General features: G+C 43.3%; 2 protein-coding genes across 6 annotated transcripts in view; both read right to left on the reverse strand.

The window, feature by feature from the left end:
- LOC115038391 (NACHT, LRR and PYD domains-containing protein 12-like) overlaps positions 1–17,862 on the reverse strand; it is a gene marked incomplete at its 5' end in the record, with an annotated part of 488,710 nt that overhangs the window by 459,757 nt on the left and 11,091 nt on the right. The gene's annotated exons all lie outside the window — the stretch shown is intronic.
- LOC115038404 (NACHT, LRR and PYD domains-containing protein 1-like) lies at positions 9,505–17,539 on the reverse strand. 5 transcript variants are annotated; one of them, XM_029497240.1, is made up of 8 exons: positions 16,998–17,539; positions 16,183–16,259; positions 12,409–12,464; positions 12,055–12,269; positions 11,307–11,578; positions 10,980–11,096; positions 10,617–10,758; positions 9,505–10,309 (listed from the first exon to the last, which is right to left on the reverse strand). In XM_029497240.1, the coding sequence occupies exons 1-8, from the start codon at positions 17,074–17,076 to the stop codon at positions 9,993–9,995; spliced, it is 1,275 nt and encodes a 424-aa protein (XP_029353100.1). In that variant the 5' UTR covers positions 17,077–17,539; the 3' UTR covers positions 9,505–9,992. The 5 variants fall into 5 exon arrangements, with proteins under 5 accessions (XP_029353100.1, XP_029353101.1, XP_029353102.1 ...); XM_029497241.1 differs by having other exon boundaries at positions 16,183–16,912; positions 16,998–17,013; XM_029497242.1 differs by lacking the exon at positions 12,409–12,464 and having other exon boundaries at positions 12,055–12,202.

Genomic DNA, 17,862 nt, shown 5'->3' on the forward strand with positions numbered 1-17,862 from the left:
CTGTGTGAACTGAGGCTTACCTCAAGAGGAAATCGCTTTGGAGGCACATGCAGAGATGTCACCTACATAAGAAAATCAAAGGCTTAAAGCCAGTAAAAACAAGAGTTCAGACCCTTTGCACGTATACTCAGCCAGTTCCAGACAGTGTGAATAAAAGATTTTGGAAACTGGTGCTTGACATTCAGCAAGATGACGTAAGAGATGTCTGCAAAGAACAAAGCATACTGAAATTAGGGGAAGACCTCTTCAATAAACATAGGCATGATTCCACAAAACATGAGTATATCAGACAAAAGATGTGAGAAAGAGGGCAACTAGTTCTGCAAACAAAGAAAAATGGCAAGTTAAAGAAGGTGTCAGATTTCTTTGTACCAGATAATTTCCCTCATGTGATAGAGGCAGTGAAGAATGTGGCTGGTTTCAATGAGGAAACAATTACAAAACACCATCATTGGCATTGAAGTTAGTCCACAACCTCAAGAAAATGGCAAACATTTATGAATGTGAAGCATTGATCTCAGGTGACTGCGACGTCATTAGCAATGTGCGGCTTTTCAAACAATTCTGACACTAAATGGAATGAGTGTGTGTCATCCCAGGCCCTCAGGACTTTGAGTGAGGCTAAATGGAATGCTCCACAACTTCTTCCCTTATCTTAAGATGTGAAAAAAAAAAAAAAATGCACCAGTATCTCAACATAAAAAGGAACAAGTGTCAAGCGAACCTTAAAGAAGCCACCAAGAAGCACTGGGCAGAACTTGCAGAAACAGCACTTTGTGAGGTCATTCTTTTTAATAGAAGAGGAGAAGGAGAAGTGTCCAAGATGTCCCTTGCGGCTTTTACATTGAGAGATACTTCTGTGACTGATCCAGATGTAGAGCTTGCTTTATCTGACCTTGAGAAAAAGCTTTGTAAGCACTTCCAGTGAATAGAGATAAGTGACAAGTGAGGTAGAAAGGTCCCCATCCACCTCACACCTGATATGCTGGAATCAATGGAGTTGCTTGTCAAGACTCGCCGGAACCGTGATGTGCCTGATGAGAATGACACACACACCATCACAAGACAGGTCATTGTCACAGCAAGGAACTACTCACTGTATGAAAATATGGACATGGACAGATGGAAACTATTCACAAATACATTTAAAAAAACATGTCAGAACAACATACCCAGCGTACAAAATTTCAAAGATCATTCTTGAACAAATCAACATTGATAAAAAAATAACAAGGGAAAATTAATTGAAATTTGCACTGTAAATACTGAGGGTGTACACAAGGGTTTGTAAAAAATTTTTATTTATTTATTTATTTTGCTGCTCTGGTTGAATGCACTAAAAGTCGACTAGTCCATAATGTGTCTATTTATTCATTTCTGTAAATATTCCATAGGGTGCAAACAAGAAAATAACTGATAGATTTTTTTTTTTATAAAAAAAAAACAAAAAAAAAAAAACAGACCACCTGACCTCATCTGATCTCAGAAGCTAAATAGGGACAGGCCTGGACTGCCTGGGAATACCAGGTGCTGTAATCTTTTTCACTTAGAGGACAGTGTTGCTCTCATGTGACAAACAAAAAACAACATTGTATCATTTATTTTCAGCATGCTTGCACTTTTGGACAGCACTGATCACAGCAAAAACTGAAATTACCTACTACTATCTTATAACTTTGGCAATTTGAGAGATAGTTGAAAGAAAGACAAATGGGTGGTGGAGCATACTGAAGAAGGTAGCAAGTCACTTGAAAGTAATACAGAAGCTAAGCAGATGGAAATAAAGCCTTGTTGAAATAAACTCATGGGTGCCATCATGTATAAAGACGTTTTTGTCTCTTTTACTTTTACAGCCATACCTCCTTCCTGGAACTGCCTGGTTCCCCTTTACACTGATTTACTGCTGAGCCGTACGTAGTTTCCATGTTACCATACGTACTGAAGGAAGAAACGCAAATAGAGACACAGCTGAGTGTACGGAAAGCTAAACGGGACAATACAACGTGTATGTTTCTGATATGTTATTTATTATTATTAAAACAAGAAATGGAGAACGCATTTGTGAGACCATTCATTGTTAATCTTTGTGTAAATGGATGCCAGCTAGCCTAGCTGTGGGAGAGCAGCTCACATTAAGTAAACCTCACTGCCGGATCACTGACACTAGTTAGTCCATTCAAAATGGGCTGCTGGCTAACTGGTTAGCATGCTCGACTGACGAACTGAAGACATTATTTTTGACGTATAATGTTACTATAGCTTACCGTTCATTAGGAAACGGATGGAGCACTTGTGACACATTTTCGCTCCTCAGAAACACCCACCGGATAGCGTCCATTTCATTCAGCTCATTGAACATAAGTTTGTCCGTTTTATCCAACATGAACGTACATTCACATGACAAACACACATCCTGGCCACCCGAATTTTTTGGCTTTGCGATTCTGTTTTTAGGGGTGAAGGCACGCATAACATGAGTGCTGGTCTTTCGGTGAAGGATGCCCAGCACATCCTGTATGGAACCACCTTTCACAGGCATCACAAGCAATCTGAAAGAAAGAAGGGTAGTGTAAGGCTAACTGTAAACTGTGCTAGTTCATATAGGCTGCATGCCAAACTTATAGAGCCACTTACCCACGTACCGTCTTCCACATCATCAAATGTGTCGGCCTCCCCACAGAAATGGCACAGGTCACTGAAGTCATCTATGAATTTAGATAACTTTTATTTAAAAGAATTTCACAAACACAGGACACAAAGTCTGGTAAAATAAGGCTAGTTGTTACCATTGTCTACATAGTCCAAATCAAGTGGTAGCACTCGCGACTAATATGCCACTAACACAAGTTAAAATGTTAACCTGAACACTTGCGAGGCCTGCACTTTGATATAGGCTGAAATGCTTACCAGACAGCAATTATAGTTGGGGCTATGTCCATCCTGATTCTGTTGATGTCTTCTGTGCCTGTGTTGAAATTCCATTGGACTGCCAGAGACGATGTCAAACAAAGTGTGAGTCCATAAATCACAGGTCCCCCAATATGTGATGATGGCATATACCGGAATGTGGTGTAACAGCTTACTTTTAGAGCAAACACTCCACAAGATGTTGTGTCTCGTTGCAGTGGGTGAGGCACAGTGTTGCAGGTCCACCGTGACACATTGACACCCAGTTTTCTCATCAGGGCTCTAAGGAAAAATATGTAAATGTGTTACTGAAGCAGCCAATTCAGTTAGATGAACAAGAATGACCCAGTGTCACTGGTTTGCCAAAATATAGTATACCTTGTTGTCTCCAAACACCTTTTGATCTTTGGAGGTGACTCTCCCATTGAGTCAACAAGGAGATATTTCTTTTTTGATGGGTATATGGCCTGGAAATTAATAAATATATATAAGCCCTATTTTTTGTTAAGGGAACAGTTTTCATTGACACATGGGCCTACTTACCACTAGAAACCAATGGTGACAGTCATTAACAACACCTATAATCATATCAAAGGCAGAGGCATCAGGCTGAGGGAAAGGGAAAGAAAAAAAACAAAAAAAACAATGACTTTTCTAAGTTCATTATAGCCCATCTGCTGTCAATTAGCTCTCCTTATCACAGAAAAAGTGTGATAACTGATGGCTCGTAATTGCAGCACTGAAAAAAGTAACTCTCACCTTTCAATCTCATAGCCGTGACCAGCAGCACCAGCACCACCTCCATCACTTTGCAGCACACCTTAAGCCTTTGAGTCTTTCTCTGCCACATAGCTGTTATGGCAAAGGTGTCCATGTGGTAGACCTTTTCCTTTGCCACATGCTGCCTCACCATGAGACTGAGATTTACATTTATAACCTACAGTATAATAACATTAAAAAAAGATTACTACTTTGCAGGGAGAAGCATTATGCCTTGGAAAATTCAATGAATATGCACCTCACTCTCCAACTCATTTCCAGGGCCCAGCTGGAAGATGTCCTTATGTGATATTTTGTAGGGACCAACTTTTGCCAGCAGCACCTGGCAATCACTGCCATCCCACGCTTTTGTGATACCTGTAACACATAGCACACTTAAACAGTGATGTTAAGTTAATAAAAGGTCATTGTTAAGTATATATCACTTACATCTATGCACAACAGCGTCTACGTGGTCCATTCTGCACAAGGGTAGAGACTCCTGTGAAGGTGGTCTGCGTGAAGGTGAAGATGCTAAATACAATGGTGTATGATTTGTTAAATCTAAGGGTGATAGTACAGAGGATGGAGCATGTGGTCATTTACAAGATGATTTGAGAGCCGTACCTGAGGGATGATCACTGATATTTGTGGGTTTTTTTTTTTTTTTTTTTTTTTTTTTTTAAAGAGGTCCAGCGGGGCAGCAGAGAGGACAGGGGCAAGTAGAGTTTTTTTTGGAGGTGGTTCTTCATTGGAGGATTTTATTTTGTGGGGTATGCAGGGTGTTGGCTGTAGGAAGGGTTTCAGGTGGTCTATGTTGATTTTTGGATGTTGGGTCCCATTGTCATCCACCAGGTCTGCACTTTTATTTTCTATCTCGGTTATGGTATATGGCCCCAACCAGGTATGCTCTAGTTTCCCCCCTTTTCTCTGCTGCAATCTCACATTTTTTCTCAATACCCTCTGGCCAACAGAAAAAATGGATTTGATAGGCAGTTTTTTCCTTTTATCTTGCCTTTTCTGGACAGTCTCCCTCACCAGATTGTCCAACTGCTCTTTCAAGGTAATGCCAGAGGACACCACTGATCTGGCAACCATCTCCTCCACTGAGCTGCCCACCTTTCCAATAAAAAGATAGATGAAATGTAATTGTAATGCTCAAATTACCTGACATAAGTGAGACATCCATACCGTGTAGTCCTCTGGCACTTCACATGGATAGTGTGCCTCAAACCCAAACATTAAAAAGTAGGGGGAGAACATGGTGAGGTGTGGTTTGGTGCGTAGGCTAAACATAACGGCATCCAAGTAATTGTCCCACGTCTTTGGCTTGTCAGCGACAAGTTTGCGTAACGCCCTGTATAGTCACAAGGAAATGCATGTCGGTCATCATGGTTTTCAAAATGACATCAATATTGTACAAGAGCTGGGTTAGAACTATTAGACTGTGCTGAAACATTTTTTTAAATTACAGATTCACCTCTGAATTGTCCCATTCAGGTTTTCCACAAGACCATTTGTCTGTGGGTGATATGGCGCACAAAGACTCCAATCCACATCCAGGAACTCGCAAATCTTGAGATTCAGCAGTTTAAAAAACATGAGTACAATTTAGCAACAATGCATTGCACAGAATGTAGACAGGACCACACCAAGCCAACACGAACCTCATTCACAAATTCTGTTCCTTGATCGGTCAACATGCACTGCGGTGCACCAAACCTATAAAAAAAAAAAAAAATGTAATAAATGCACTCGGCGACCACCTCGGCACTTTTATTTGAGATGGTGTATGCCTCTGCCCATTGGGTGTAGTAATCCACCATCACACACATAGCACTTGCCATCATCAGTGGTCGCCAGTTGTCTCATGAGGTCCATTCCCACCAACTCCAGAGGACGGTCCACCTGAAAATCAAATTATGTTCTCTTATCATGAACTAAAATCTTTTACTTTTTTTGTTAAGTATTCAGTAAAATGAAAGCCTTGTGACATACATGTATCGGGATATATTCCTGTTCCTTTTTGAGGGAGAGCCTGCTGAACTGGCATTTTGCACACTGTGAAACCTGATGGTTCAAAAGCAGATATTGGAAATGCAGTCCACAGAACTACAATTGACGAATAAGCTCAATATATCATACACTTCAATTAAATAATTCCATTTACCCATTTTTCCAAGTCTACCCCCATTCCAGGCCAGTAAAACCTGCCGCTGATGGCATATTTGGTTTTTTGGGTTCCACAGTGGCCTCCCTCTGCACTGTCATGGAACTGCTTGAAAATGTCACTGGCCTCCTCCACGCCAACCACCACTCTCCTGAGCAACTCCGTATTGTTTTTTTGACTAAATGTAATACAAAGTATCACCTATTGTAACAAGGTGGTTGTCAGCAGCGTACAAGAATCTGATTATCTGATTAGCTATTATTGCCCTGTCAGAGAGTTAGAGCTGGCAATCAGGGAATTATTTTTAGCGTATCATACTTTTGCTTGCCTTTCATTTGGAAATGGGCGGTGCGCGCATTATTGCAGCTGGCAGCACTCTATGGTGGAGGTCATGAGAAAGAAAAAAAAAATGGGAGGACTCTTTGATCTCTGATGTCATTAGAACCTTTGTGACATCACAGAATCAGCATCTCCTTTGATGGTTACTGATGGAACAGGAAAAGGTCAGATCCTGATATAATCTTGTGAATCCACAAGTATGCCTTTCTTTGTTTGTGTACCAACAGCCTGAGCTCTGGTTCTGACTTTGTTTTGATGAACCTCATTATTTACACACAGCACATTCAGGACATTAATGTGACAGTTTATTTTATGCTAAAGAAAATCCTTTGTTATTTGTCACAGTGGACTTGGCTCATCATATTTTGCTGACTAACTGGTATTGGAGTTTTGTAAAAAACAGAAAGATCTGGCAACACCTTTGAAAGCAGATACAGTCCGTCCAGATAACCTTGGAGTTAACCTGCAACAGGTTTCAAGGATATTTAGAGATTGTTCAAGATGGACCTAGAAAGCCCTACATTGAACAGCAGGGTGCAACATGGCCAAACTAAAGTCAGCTGAACACCAACAAGGTTGGGATTTGAATCCACGTGTGCAGAGCACAATGGATTAGCAGTCCATCGCCTTAACCACTCAGCCACTCAGTCACGTTTGTTGTCACCTGAAGATGTGGTCTGAACACGGTCTGGTCTTTAGACTGAGCAGCAGTTCTGCCTTGAGTGGCCTTTTGTTTTGATGGATATCTACCACTGATCTACATCCTCTTTGGACCTTTACCTAACCACAGAGGCTCTGAGCTACTGCAGCAGGGGAAACGAACAACTGCCTGATGAAGCCTCTTCTCTGCTCAGGGTTGGATCATGAACCTCTGTTTTGGGTGGATGTTATTCCTAAACCCTCTGACACTAAATTAGGAGGCAGCGGTTCCACGATTTGATGAACTGAGATCACTAGATCCAAAGGCCAGAGTTCTAACCATTACACCATGGAACCACAGGCCCATTGTTTAAGCGGTGTCAAAGGCAGTGGCTTGAGGTTCCACTTTCAAGGGATGTCATTGATGGAGCAAAACCATCTCCACTTCTTATTTGGTGGATGTGTGCTTAAGTGTTTTTTCTTTAGCAAGAAAATGTAAAATAAAATAAAAAAGAAAAAAAAAATGAGCTGAAAAACAAGTTCAGGAAGTTGTGCTGCAAACTAAATGTTGCAAAATTCACCACTCATAAGTCTTGAAACAAACTTCTTTCCTCCTGCAGCACCTGTAGAAAATATTCCACGGAGTTCAGGTAAGAATTCTAACTGGATTTCTTGAAAAATTGTCTTTTCTCTGTTTGCATTTGAAACAGCATTTAATAGAGATGATTAGCAGAGTCCTCCTTGGAAACTTCACTTAGTTACATCTAACTCAGCTACGTTAGACAGGTTTCTGAGGAGCTCAGCCATCTGGGAGAGACTCAGACTAGAACAGCTACTCTTTTCTGATTCTCAACATTTTGTGCATCTTTTTCATCCACAAATTTTTACAAAATGCTTTGTCAGGAGCAGGATTTGAACCCACACCTCCAAATAGAGTTCAGAATGCCCTTTTCATGCAGGAAGCAGTTTACCTTAAGTCTGGCGCCTTAGACCACTGGCACCGAGATCCACTGTGGGAAGAAGAAAAGCTGGCAGAGGCAGTGTTCTGCTAGGTAACCTCCAAAAAGCTTTTCAACACCCATTGTGGGGCTCAAACCAATGACCCTGAGATTAAGAGCTTCATTGAGCAAGCTGGGCTTCCAGAAACACCACCAATGCCCAGAAGTCAGAAACTGTGACAAACTTTATTTCCCTGAAGAGTTCCATTGCAAGTTGCCAGACTGTGTCACTGGGAAAATACACAAGACCTCGTCAGAAGAGGACTTTGAACCCACACCTCCATATGGAGACCAGAAGCCAGTTTTTATGTGAGATGGATTTAACCTTGACTCTGGAGCCAAAAACACTGGTCAAACATGATCAGCCAGTCCTATACCATTCACCAAACCAAAGGCATACCTGCCAACATATTCAGTAAGCTAGACTTATTTAGGCCCAGTGCAGTCATGCTGTCTTCTGCAACTTTTACACTTTGTCAACATGAAACAACTGCTAGCTCAAAGTTACAGGAGCTCTATCAACCGCAGACTGACATGAAAGAATCTCAAGTCTTTTGATATTTTCTTGCAAGTCTAATATGCTAAATTTTATATCTGGCCTAAATCTGAAGAGTGGGATTAGAAAGCAGTTGTCTTTTTGAAGTGATGCAGTCCCCAGAGGAAGGAGTCCACCTTGAGTGAAAACACGAGTTCAGAGTCAGTGATTGCTGCAGTTCACAGCCTATTCCAAAATATTCTTTCTAAAAAGAAGTTTGTCAAGACTAGGAGTTGAGCCCACACCTCCAAAACAGAAGTCCCTTTAGACCAGGAAGCAGCCTTCCTACAGCACTGTGAGATTGTGTTGAATGTATTTAATTCTTCAATGATTCTTACCCATGCCTTGTGAACGCCTGCAGCCTAGAAACGATATATTGAGCCTGTGACTGGCTCTGTGGTTTCTGTGTGCAGTCGGTCAGTGTAGTGTTAGCTCAGTCTTTTCCTGCAGGCGCGTGATGAATCTCCAGCTATTCAGTTTTTGGTATGGAATGGAAATGAACCTCCTCTGTTGTGAATTCCTCTTCTTTAGCTGTATGGCTGGAGGCAGCTCTGAGCTCACCTGTTGAGGTTCAGGTGCTGTTTCAGGTCTCACTTCTTCCACTTGCATCTCATTCTCATCCACATCCTGGTTCTTGGCCTCTGTCTCTTCAGCGTCCTGGTTGTTGACGGCCTCAGGATCAGATGGTGAATACCATCTTTCTCCTCACTGATCAGCCACTATGACTCCACCAGAATAGACGAGTCTGCTACTGCTCAATTAGAACAGTGAACTTGAGGGGAAAATGTCCACGATTAAAAAAGGACCCTGCACAAAATCCAGGATTGAACCAGGGGCCTCTAGAGCTTCAGTATAACATGCTCCCAACTGAGTTTTTCAGCTGCTAAAGCTCCAACAATCAAAAGAAAAGAACAAACTGCCTGAGTCCACCAATCAGATGAAAGGAACAAACTGAGTCCACCAATCAGAAGAGATTGCTCTCTGTTTCATTGGTTGATGAGCAGCAGCTGTGTGGAACTGTCACTGCAGAGTGAGAGCCCTTGGAGCACACCTGCTTTTAGTAGGATCTGAAAGAACATTTTAAGAGTTCTGAGGTTCTTGGTGAACAGATTGGTGTGTTTTTGTTGTAATAAAATAAAGTAAAAAAAAAGCCAGCAGAGGGAGAGAGAGGAAACAAGCAACATCTGCTTTCATCCAGAACTTTTAAAGGGAAAACAACATGAGCACCAATGAGAGAGATGGCTAACCCTAACCCTCTTAACTACTCAGAAAAGTGAACAAGATTTTTAAAAGTTGAACACAAGTTTAATCGTTGAAGGTTTTGTGAACATTTTAGTTTGAATAGTGTCTCTAGTTGAATGTATGTGGAAGTAGATCAAAGTTGAAAAAGTATGAAGAGCGTTTGAAGATTTGTCCCATTCAGTAAAAATGTGAAGAAGAAGAAAAAAAAAAAAAAAGGAGAGAGAGAGAGACGAAACAGGCAACATCTGCTTTCACCCAGAACTTTTAGAGGGAAAATAACATGAGCACCAATGAGAGAGATGGCTAACCCTAACCCTCTTAACTACTTAAGAACAGAGACTTCACAGTAAAACATTGCATGCTAATATTTCCATCCACACTCAGAGACTTTGTGTCTTTGGCCTCATCTTAATGAGAGCTCTCTGGAAACACATGGATCCAGCTGACAGAGAGCAGCAATCAGAAATGAGCTGGCTTCTCTTCCCTTTCTTCTCACTGAGTCGATCACATCTCTGGCTTTTTCTGCTCTGGACTTTGTTCTGGCTGACTGCATTTCTTCATCACTGATAACTCCACGCTCAAGCAGTTTATCCAGAAGCTGGTTGAGAACAGTGTCAGACACTCTCTGAATGAATCCTGTTCGAGTGAGGAGCAGCCTCTCTTCTGCTTGGAGGTTGTCATCAGCTGGGAGGCTGCTTTGATCATTTTCCCTATTTGGACCTAACAGGAAGCCAGATGAAAGACTTGTTTAGTAATCACCGATAACAACCAGCACTTTTAAACACTGATCGAACATCAGCTTTCAGATGACATGTCATGTTTTTATTTTAACACAAACAGGATTGTTGGGATCTTTGCTAAAACTTTGTGCAACAGCAATGATTGTGTACCTTGATTTCATGTCACATGACATCTGTCAAATAAATGTAGCACTATTATGTAGACCGGTTGGTTTTTGGTCTTTAAACTTTATTTAGTGTGAGTCACTTCTTCATATATTTTATATAGAGGAAGATGAAACCTTTACTTTGCAGGGGGACTTTGCGTTTCCACACTTCTGTTCCGTCTTCATCTTTGACCATCAGAGTCAGTTTCTTTTGGTTTGGAGTCAGGAAGACCTCAAATGTTGGAAAGTAATTTTGCCTTTCCTTTAAGTAAAACTCAGCAGACTGTGAAAGAGAAAAACAGACGAAACAGAGAAACAAAACGTTTATCTACTAAATCCACTAGTTGTATGGCAATGATTCTACAGCAAAGTGACTAGATGAAGCTAACTAGTTAGCATGCTAACATCAACACAATAGAAATAAGACCAAAACAAGAATGATTTCAAACAGTGACACAGCTCTCAGAGGAATAGATGTTAGAAGTGTATGGAGGTTTGACTCACCTCAGGCTGTACTTCAAAGTCCTCTGGATCAGAGAGGACACTGTACCTTTGGTCAGCTATCAGTTTACAGTCAGAAGAGTTCTTGATGTAAACGGCATCATCTTGTTGGGAAGCAACCTTCAGCAACAGGACATTGTAGTGTTAGTGCTGAAAGACTAAACTCATTTTGAAAAACACACAAAGATCCTGATCTGCTGTTTATGACATCTGCTGAACTGGCGGGAGGAAATTAACACCAACAACAGACATTTAAAGGTTCACATTTCAGATGTTGAGCATGAGAATGTTTGAAGTTTGATAGTTAAAGTCATTGACACAAAGCTTTACCTCAGACAAAGGGAGGTTCCTTGGCAGGAGAAACACATCCAGTATTTGAATGTCTCTGGCCGGAGGTCGGAGGAACAGAAGAAGTTGGCTACGAATAGGTTTCTTGTTGTTGAATAACCTCTGTAGCATCTCTCCCAACCAGACGAGGCCAAAGGCAGAGAAATGAGAGACTTCGACAATCACATGAGTGTCTGTGATCTTCAGAGGTTTGAGGAAGCTCATTCCATCATCAGTGATGTGGACGACAGACAGCAGACCTTCAGAGGGCAGAGCTGGAAAACAGAGACACATTCTGTACAATGATACTGATGGTCTTATTCTATATCCAGGACAGGAAGAGCTGTGTGTCTTTGTGATGTTCCAGCCTTTGTTTGTTTCCCCAACATCCAAACTAGTCTTCCTGAAGAACCATCTGATTGATGTCACACATCTGACAACATCAACTTGCTATAGAAATATCTCCTCCTTTGATCTAAATCTTAGAAAACAGTTTCTTTTCCAGCATTTTATCAGGAGAAAAATGTTGTTGCTTTATTATTTATTAAATTCTTCAGAGTGCCTTAATAAGGTCTGTTACTGTCAGTGGACTGTGACTGTGACATTGTCAGGCTGAGATTGAAGTTCAAAATAAAACTAACTCTGACAAAGTCTGAATGGGAACTGTGGCATCACAGCAGGGCTGTTAGAACAGATAACAGGACTGTTGGCTTTTAAGCATCGCTCTAAAAAGCACTAATCTTTATCTCACCGTCTTCTGTTTCACAGTGTGGGAGGTGGAGCTCACAGACAGCGTCCTCAGGACAGTGGATATTGAACAGCGGCCCAGCAGCCGTCTTGCCAGCTGATTGGAGGAGGCTTTCATCCCACTGGACAGTCCTGTAGAGGAGCTCCGCCTCCTGATCAACAACAAACACCAGTCCAGTTAAAGAACACTGGAACATACCTGGACCAGGACACCTGAACCTGCAGGACACAGAAGGTAGAATGAGCTGACACACAAACACCATATCACTGTCTAAGAGGAGCACACTGAGCATGAAGGGGAAGAGGAGGAACCATCCATGAGACACCAACACTGCAGAGATGACATCAGCTGAATTACCTGTAGGACACTTTGGTAGATTCAGTTTTCAGTTCAGGTGTGAAGATCTGTGGAGACTGTGGTCCAGAAAGAAACATCATCAGTTTGACTGGAAATAACCAACACACAGGTCAAACTGAACTGAAGCACAGAAGCAGCAGCCATGTTGGAAATCAGACAGAAATCTAACTGTTCACCTGAAAGCCAGACTGCTGATCAATCAGCTACTTTATCAGTGATTGTGACCTCAAAACAATGTTTGTCCAGATTTTAAAGAACTCCAGGTGACGAATTAAGGGAACAAACTGGACTGAAACTTTACGTGTATCTGTCTTCAGTCTTATTGTAATCTAACTCAAACTACTTATCTATCATTCAATATTTCTTGTGACATAAATCAACTAGTGATGCAACCTGGACACATCATCAGTGATGTAACCTGGGATCATCAAGTATTTTGGGTCTTTCAAACATCATACACTCTCCTCCAGGCGACCCAGCTGGGGGTGACCAATCCCCAGCTTGTGTCCAGGTAGTGCTACCCTACCCACGGATCTCCTCTCCTGATCCACAACCACTGTGAGGCAACCAAGCAATTGCTCGCAGGACAGAGGAAGAGGTCCTGGCGGCAGCTGGTGGTTCTTCCCCAGCTCTGATGAAGGATATGGACTTCCGCATTGGGCGGAGACACTTGCAGTGGGCAATTCCACTGCAGATGGTGTGTGCTATGGCCTTCAGTACCTGGTCATGGCGCCAGCGGTAGCGCCCCTCGCTCAGGCCTCTCGGACAGCAGCTCAAGATATGCTCCAGGGTCCCGCTCTCCTGGCACATAGAACAGGCTGGAGACTCTACCTTACCTCAACAGAACAAGTTAGACGGGTTCGGCAGTACATCATAGATGGCCTGGATCAGGAATTTTAAGCACCGGGGCTCGGCTTTCCACAGCTCAGTCCAAGTGACTTTACGCTCTGCTGCCTGCTCCCAACGCGTACAGGCTCCCTGCTGCCGCATTCCAACCATCCTGCTGGTTCGCTCTTCTTCAACTGCTGCTTGCACCTCTCCCTGGAGCAGTGCCCTACTTTCCTTCCCCTTAGCGTTGTCGTAGCGAGGTGCTACGCAGGCCTGCTCTTCCTCGGGCCACCGTCCCCACCACCACCCTGTGCCGCAGCAGTGAATCTGCAGCATCCACAGCTTCTGCTGCCCTCCATTTCCGCCCTGTCCTGAGTTCAATCCCAGCTTGAGAGACTTTTGGGTCACTTGATTCCCTGTATTGCAGCATCTCCCTAGTACGACTCACCTTGAATTCCTCATTCAAGCTGCTGATTGGGAGCTTCAGCATGTTGTTTTTCCCATACAGGGCAATGCTGCTCAGGCTTCTAGGCAGGCCCAGCCACTTCCGCAGGAATCTGCTGACTCTCCTCTCAAAGCTCTCGATTGTCGAGATCGGGACCTCATACACCAGGAGGGGCCAGAGAATCCTTGGGAGGATACTATGTTGGTACACCCAGGCCTTGAACTTGCCCGGTAGCCCTGATTTATCCACAGCGGCTAGCCGAGCCTCCAGCTCTTGGTTGGTCGACTGGATGGCTGCTGTGTCTTTCAGGCTACAGTTGAAAACCTTCTCCAGGCTCTTCACTGGTTTGTCAGTGATGGATGGTATTTGAGTGCTCCCAATTGTGAAGTGGAATTTGTCATGCGGGCCCAGGTGGTTAGTTCCTCAAGGCCTTTCAAGATCCACCTGCTCCCTGGGATGTTCAATGTTGTCACAGTCGGGTCGTCCATAAAGGCCCTGATGGGTGGTTGCCTGACACTGGACTTGGTTAGGGGCCCTCTGCATTGAACCTCAGCAGACTTCACCAGCATGTTCATGGCAAGAGCAAAGAGGATCACTGAAGTGGTACATCCATTTAGATTCCCTTCTCCAGCCTGTGCCAGCCCGATGTTGTGGACCCTGCTGAGACCCTCAGTCTGAACCTGCTGTAATAGTCCAGAATGAGGTCTCTGAACTTGGCTGGGACATGGTGCCGGCGTAGTGCCTCTTCGACCAGCTTTGTGAGGTCCAGCCACAGCACGACTAGGTCGCCCTTGTTCTCTCTGGCTTCCCTGATCAGCTGGGTGACTACACCGTAATGCTCCGGACACCCTGGTATCTTTGGGATCCCTCCTTTCTGGACTGAGGTGTCGATGTAGGAATTCCTCAGGAGGTAGTCTGTCAGGCGCTTTGCTACAATGCTGAAGAATAGTTTCCCTTCAACACTGAGCAGGGAGATGGTTCGAAACTGATCGATGTTTTTAGATTCTTCCTCCTTTGGAATCCATACCCCTTCTGCAAAGCGCCACTGTCCGGCAACCTTTCCCCTCCTCCAGCTCACCTTCATGATCCTCCAGAGCCTGTGAAGTAACTTTGGGCAGTTCTTGTATACCTTATAAGGTACCCCACTAGGTCCTGAGGCTGAGCTTGATCTTGCCTTCTTGACCACCTCCTGGATCTCCTTCCAGCTGGGCTCCCTCCCATCGAAGTCCAGCGTTGGTTCAGGTGGGTCAATCAGGGACTGGCAGTCACCCAGTCCTTGCTCTCTGGATACATCTCGGAAGGTTGCATCTAGGTGACAGTCAAGCTCTGCTTAGGAGCAATTCAGTTGGCCACTACGCTTCTGTCCCAGCAGCTGTTTTGTAAACCCAGATGGGTTTGCTAGAAAGGCAGTGCGCTTCTTGGCTCTCTCCTTCCTCCTTCTCCTATGCCACTCAGCCCTCCTCAAGGTCATGAGCTTCTTGCGGAGTATGCCATGTAGCTCTGACAGAGGTCCCCTCTCCTGCTCTCTTACCTCCTTCAACTGCCGCCTCAGGGACTTCAGCTCCTGCCTGAGCTGGTGAATCTTGTTCGCCCGATTGCTTTTGGTATAAAGGAGGTTTTGTTGTTTGTCTCTCCTCCAGGCCGAATCTCTCAGCTGCTAGGTTGATGATGATGCTGGTCATGGTCTGAAGACAGCGATCGACTTCCCCTTAGCAGTTACTTCCAGGAGCAGGCAGGGTCGGAACTGGGAGATCAGGCAGAGGAGAAACGCTGGAAAGTCCTACATTGCACAAAGTACAATCTGGCGGAGAGTGGAGCTTTTAACTTGGCTTGATTGCTAATGAGCTGCTGCTGAGTGAACAGGTGACTGATGAGGTGGGTGTGGCTGGCAGATTGGTTGAGCAGGGGAGTGGTGAGTGGAAAACTACTGGAGGCAGGTGTGTATGGAGGACAAATCATGACAGTTTGGGCTGCTAACCCTTACTGCCCCGGTGCTGTCTTTCCGGGCTGTCCGCTGTCTCTAGAGCTGCCACCACTCTATTCTTGGTAGTCAATCAGACTTTTCCTGGTAGTCACTGGTTGTTCCTGACAGAAGCATGTGACATACGTAAACTAGTGATGCAACCTGGACACATCATCAGTGAAAACCAGAAAGCCAGACACCATGAGGCAACCTCTGGCGCCTCCGTGGCCCCCTTGATGGCCTGTCGTTTACTGGCTCCTGTGGTTCCCAGCATGCTGTAGATCCTGCAGAGGGACTGGCTGGCAAACCCTCTGAAACTCACCTTGATGGGCTCACATCTTGCCCGCCACCCCATATAAAAAATATAAAAAATTTAAATTATAGTTTCAGTTTCTGTCCATTTATCTTTCTCTGCCCAAAGATATTAAATCATTGACAGCTACAGGAGATATTGGTTTAATATTTGTTCTCCATTTCCTGTCATGCGCTGAGCCTCTAAATCAGTCTGGAGCATCAGCAAAGATGTTTGACCTCTCACCTTGTCCAGTTTTGTGTCCTCTGACACATCCATCTTTGTCTCTGCTGTGTTTGGACCCAGTGTGACATCAGAGTCACCTGATGGGAGGAGAAGACACAGCAGACAGCAGAAATCAGTGTTTGCTCACATCCTCTGACTCAGATCTGATGATGTAGGAAACTGTAGAGTCCTGCAGCAGCAGCTCATCACGTTTCTCTCAGATGATCCTGGTTTTCTTTTGGCTGTGTACCAATCTGAGTGGGCGGGTCCACAAATCTGTTGACTGGACTCAGTCAGTAGATGTTTAAAGTCTGCAGCTGTCTTCATTCAGTTAAAGTCACCAGCTGCAGCCACCTGTTGTATTTATAGACTGACTGATAAACAGCTGCTGTGCTGTAGAAAGTGAAATTAAAATCAATCTGGGATTAGCTCTGTGTGGATTAACAGATAAAATAACTCCATAGAACCAAATGATCCAGATATTACCTAAATAATTTGTTTACTGAAAGGAACCATGTTCATCTGGTGTATATTACATGAAATTAAAAACCTCCACACATTAAAAAAATAATGTAAATAATATGGTTTTGTAACTTTTAGTTGAAATTTGCCTGAAACTTTTAATGTAAACAACTTAAATATGTGCAAAAAAGCTCACAGTATTAAACTTAAATTTGATCATGTGATCAGGCCCAGGTGGTCATGTGGTCCAAACATGTTCAGACTTTAAGGATCCAGGTTCCCCAAAAGTCTGTTGATTAAACGTAATGTATAAAGATCTTGATGAAGAGAGCACAGTCAGTTTGGTGAACAGGACTCAGAGGTTCAGTACTCACAGGTCTCCTCTGTAGAAGCTGTAATCACTCTGTCGTTGAACCTGTAGAGGCAAAAACAGCGAGACAGTGAGTGGAACATACTTCTGTCAGAGTTAGTTTACACTTCAGTGTAGAGTCATCAAACTTCAATCATTCTTTTTCTATACATTCAACAAGACAAAGACAAAGATTAGCTGATTGACATTCATCTGACTTTGGTTGGTTCCTGATTACTCATATCTGATTGGCTGACAGTTTTTTCTTTCTTTCCATCAAATCATGAAGTCAGTTTCTGTTCTCCTCTCAAAGTTTCACTGGAGAGTGAGAACATTGAAACAGTGAGTATTTGCACTGATAGTTAAGTTACTACAAGTTTGCTAAAAGCTTCATGGACCAAGTCAAACTCTCTACTGACCTCAGAGTCTCCAATTTGAGGTCTGGACTCTCCATAAGATCCATAAGATAAACAACAGCTCCTCCTCATGTACTGTTGTTAGAATAAATGTACATAAAGTGATTATCACAGTACTGCTCAACTTTTACTGACCCTGCAAGAATGCAGAAACCTGTGTTTTTTTTAGCAGGAGCAGAGGTCATACCTCTGAAAAAGAAGCAACGACCTTCGAAGAAGATTTATGAAGAAAGGGAGGATGTCGAAGAGAGATTACTTCGTTCATAAACAAACCCTCAATGTGTTTGTGTTTCTTGTGACTTATAACTTGAATATAAATCATATAACAAGCGTCTATTCATTCACTACTTGCAGCTGCGTATTCTACCTTTAGAGCTGCAAGATTTTGTAACTAGGGACCACCCTAAGGAAATAAAAAGGGGGAGAACAGAAGAGATACTCCAGAGCAGGTAGAGAGTGTCACTGAGCACATCT

Source organism: Echeneis naucrates, unplaced genomic scaffold (assembly GCF_900963305.1).
Source record: "Echeneis naucrates unplaced genomic scaffold, fEcheNa1.1, whole genome shotgun sequence".
Lineage (NCBI taxonomy): Eukaryota > Metazoa > Chordata > Actinopteri > Carangiformes > Echeneidae > Echeneis > Echeneis naucrates.